Raw genomic sequence first — 4475 nt, forward strand, 5'->3', positions numbered from 1 at the left:
TCCAACAACTGCTGTAATCTCTCTTGTTTATTTTGCTGTTCGAGCTGCAATTGTTGTAGGTTTTCTTGCCACTGCTGTAATCTTTCTTCTTGTTTCTTTTCTTTTTCATTTTCTCGTTCTTCTTGTTTCTTTTGCTGCTCTTGTATTGCTGCCATCAAGTCTGCTAAGCTGTAGTTCGATTTTCCGCCTCTCGTTTCCTTTTTTTTTCATCCCACTTCTGACACCAATTTGTTACGTCTCTGTATGTTTGCTTGTTAATTCTTACAAGGTACAAGTCCTTTCTTTATAAAACTTGTTTATTCTTCCTCAATACAACTTTGTAATGTACTTAATTTTCACAGTTACACACACTATACTTCACAACAATTCACTCACTTTCTATCGCGCTTAGACTTAATCGTCCGTCCCCGCAAACTATAGTTCCGTTCTCTGTGTCTGCTATCCTCAGTTCCCACCGACTGTAACCACTGTCTTTCTTTCTCTCTGCCTGCTTTGTCTCCGCTACGTCTCTGTCTTTGTCTCCACTATTGCTTCGACTCCGTCTGTCTCTCTCACTGTCTAGCGCACTTATATACAATAATACTGCCTGTTCTAGAAACTTCTAAGACTCCCAACACGTGCTACCAGCGTCACTTGACGAAACGCTATCGCAACACACTAGCGAATCTTCTAGAATATTCGTCACGTGACCCCGCTGTCGTAACACACTAGCGAATCTTCTAGAATACTCGTCACATGACCCCCACTGTCGTAACAGTTGTTTCTTACTTAAATATGTTATAGAGAGATACAGTTTAAACTGTATTTAGGTCTTACTATTACATTTTAGTTAACTGTGTATTAGTTATGTTTTAGAATTCATAATTAAAATGTTTAAACATTTTTTAAATATACATCATACTTTGCATTCATTCTCGAGGCTTACGATATTACGTGCCAAATGAAAATTTTACTGAAGGGTTGCACATGTCTCCCACAGAAACTATAATATGTCTCAAGAGCATCACTGACTTGTGTCAAGATGAATAGTAAGGTGTACAAAGCAAAAAAGGAAAAAAAACATTAAAAATTAACTGCATGTGAAAAGGAAAAGAAATGAAATTACAAATTTAACAGAAGGAAACTCTTTAAAGATATTCTACAAAAAATTAAAAGGTATGTTTTTTCTATTTCCTAGTTTTAATTATTTCGTTGCATTATACATTGATGATAATAGTTAGAGTTAGTGATATGTAGAGAAAATGGAAAATAAAATACAAAAATTTTCCTTAAAAACTTTTGATATCCTTTCAGGAGGTTCTAGAGATTATGCAAATAAAATATGAAGAATAGTATTTTTATACTTAAAATGTAAATCACTTTGCACTCAATTTGTTAATAGTTTGAATGCAAGTAAATACAATAGAAAAATAACATATTTTTAGTAGAAAACTTAATTATAAAACTGCCATTATTTGTGTACAAGATACTTATGATCTTTAATGAAATCTTAACCAGTTTTCAAGAGGATACATTAAGAAATCTCAGAGTTATCACGTGTATTGTTGTACAAGTGAAATTCACAACTTGATTTCTGCAAATTGCATGATCCAATCATGAAAGGTTTAATTCCATATCTCTCTTTCCCTTGTATTTTCAAGTTTTATTACATTGTAGCTGCACTCTTTATGTTGTTTATATGTAAAACTTACGCATGTCAAAGGGAGCTTTGGACACAGGAGGTTCTTGAAGCAAGGGTGAAAGTGAAGTTGATGGCTGACTGATACAAACCAAAGCTAAGTCACCTGTATCTTTATTATCTGAACTTTTTGTGGTATTCACATATTCTAATAAATAAAAATAAAAAGAACAAACATTATAATCATATTTTGAAAAGACAAACACTTTTATTTACCTTTCTTTATTTTCCTCATTTCAGTATCTTTGTCAGTGAACTTTAAATAAACAATATCAGAACTTAGATATTCATTGTGAAACAAACTGAATTCAGTCCTAAGACTAAAACACTCTTCATACCATAACTTTTCCTTAAAAACAATCCATTCAACTGATGTTTACTTTGCCTCAGATTATTCTAAAAGACAGAGCTTTTCCTAAGGTTTTTTTCAGTTGCATAATTATATTTTATCTTCATCATTTTTTAATACATGATGCCTTATTGTACCTCATATACACATGCCTACCAACAAATGATAAAAAAATTAAGAATATTCTAGTAACCACATTTATTTATCAACTATGGAATGAAATTTTATAATCTTAAATATGTTTTTTTAACATTTATGCACTTCAACTTACTTATCTAGGTGAATTTTCAATTGCACAAATATTTTTACAGGTGCAAAATCTGTGATCAACAGCACACTAGGAAAACCCCTGCCAAAGGATTATCAAACATTTCACGCTTTACTTATTTTGTAGATAAAATTTCAATTTATTAATGTTTGGGAAAAAATTACTTCAGATTATCTTATGCAGCACTTAATTTCTATTTTTAATAATGCAGCTTGTGTGGACCGACTAGCTGTAGATTTTGAAGCTGAGGATATTTGTTTGGTTATTGTTTGACTATCCTGTGAACAGCAACAAAGCTGAGGATATTTGTTCAGTTACTGTTTGACTATTCTGTGAACAGCAACAAGGCTGAGGATATTTGTTCAGTTATTGTTTGACTATCCTGTGAACAGCCACAAAGCTGAGGATATTTGTTCAGTTATTGATTGACTATCCTGTGAACAGCAACAAAACTACCAATATAATGCATCTTTTACCTTGGCTAAAATAACTTGCAGAGAATTTTATTATCCTTACCTGGCTCAGGTTGTTTTAGATGATTAGTGGGAACTCCTTCATGATCCAAATCTATCACTTTATCCAATAAAGTGCTCCCTTTCTGTTTTAACACCATAGCTTGAGTTGAATTGCTTGCTGAAGATTTTGAAGCAAAGGATGACAATGATTGCTTAACTGTTGTACAATGTATTTCCTGTGAACAGAAATAAATACATTGACAAAATGCATCTTTAACTTTGGTTAATTCAGCCAGTTTGTTAATGATAATATTAAAATAATCTGACTGGTGCAAAATTTTTGTAGGTTATGTAGAAAACTTTCAAAAGATGTATTATTGTTTTTTTTTAGAGCTCATCTCTAATACTGAATCATTTCTACTTAAAGGGAATTTTTTCACTTAATTAAAAAGTTAAATAGCACATTTTACCTAGAGTTTCTATCTAATACAGCTAAATAAATGTATATACAGAACTTAATCATGATAAATAGAAAACCCCAATTTCAAGTTTTACCCTTATTTCCAAACAACAACTATTTTAAAATATAAGGCCACTATCATAGCTATACCTCCTATCAAAAGAGATTTTTATCACTCTAAAGTTACTAAATTACTCACTCAAATAATATTTTAACTAAAAATATAGTCAAAACTAAACAACAAATCTACAAAGACCAAATCCCAAATCTATGATGTGCAACATCTCAATAACTCACATATTTAAGCATAGTGGAGGCATTACTTTACATACAAGGTTGGTCGTTGACCATAAAATGGAGTTCCTTTTGCCACAGTCATCCAGTAGTAAGAGGTCATAATGTATATTTTGAGTTACACAATTTTCTGTGTTTTTTTTTGGTAAATATATAAAGCTAATAAATTGGTATTTCTAATGATGCAATATAGACTGTTCTCATTATTTCTGGTTTAAAAGTATTGTTGCGTCAGCGAGGTCACGTGACTACTGTCACGCCACCCGTTTCTAGAACTATCCCGTTCCTTCGTGAATGCCCTAGCATTTACTAGATATATGTTAGTCTGGTATATATATATGACGCTCACAACGTGATGGGACAATGTGTGTCTGTAGGTAGTAAGTAATTGAACTGCAGTCAGATAGTATTGTTGAAGTTGAGCACGTTCTTTGTTATAGCGCAACTGTTGAAAATAAGTGTATCGGTAAAGTTGTATTCAAAAAGAATAAATCAGTTTTATTAAGTAAGGACTTGCGTCGCTAAAGTTTCGTCGGAACGAAGTTACGGGAAATCAACTAACGACTGGAGGCATAACAAATTGGTGTCAGAAGTGGGATGATAAAAAAAATGGTGTAGTTTGATTTTCCGCCTCTCGTTTGCTTAGCAGACTTGATGGCAGCAATACAAGAGCAGCAAAAGAAACAAGAAGAACGAGAAAATAAACAAGAAAAGACACAAGAAGAACGAGAAGAGAAATTACAGCAGTGGTTGGAGGAAAAAGAAAAGAAACAAGAAGAAAGACAACAGCAGTTACAAGAAAACCTACAACAATGGCAGCTCGAACAGCAAAATAAACAAGAAGAGAGATTACAGCTGCTGTTGGAGGGAAGAGAAAAGAAACAAGAAGAAAGACAACAGCAGTTACAAGAAAACCTACAACAATGGCAGCTCGAACAGCAAAATAAACAAGAAGAGAGATTACAGCTGCT

At 32.7% G+C, this 4475-nt stretch overlaps 1 protein-coding gene across 3 annotated transcripts in view; it reads right to left on the reverse strand.

Moving 5' to 3' along the window:
• The window catches only part of LOC106465580 (SHC-transforming protein 1-like), a 68833-nt gene that overhangs the window by 18683 nt on the left and 45675 nt on the right, over positions 1–4475 (reverse strand). For 2 of the 3 annotated variants that reach the window (XM_022393898.1, XM_022393901.1), the window contains 2 exons: positions 2812–2986; positions 1692–1826 (listed from right to left, as the gene is read on the reverse strand). In XM_022393898.1, coding sequence (XP_022249606.1) covers positions 1692–1826; positions 2812–2986 — 310 coding nt within the window. The remainder of the gene's footprint in view (positions 1–1691; positions 1827–2811; positions 2987–4475) is intronic. The other variant, XM_022393905.1, reaches the window with a different exon arrangement.

The sequence above is a fragment of the Limulus polyphemus genome, unplaced genomic scaffold, assembly GCF_000517525.1.
Source record: "Limulus polyphemus unplaced genomic scaffold, Limulus_polyphemus-2.1.2 Scaffold69, whole genome shotgun sequence".
NCBI lineage: Eukaryota > Metazoa > Arthropoda > Merostomata > Xiphosura > Limulidae > Limulus > Limulus polyphemus.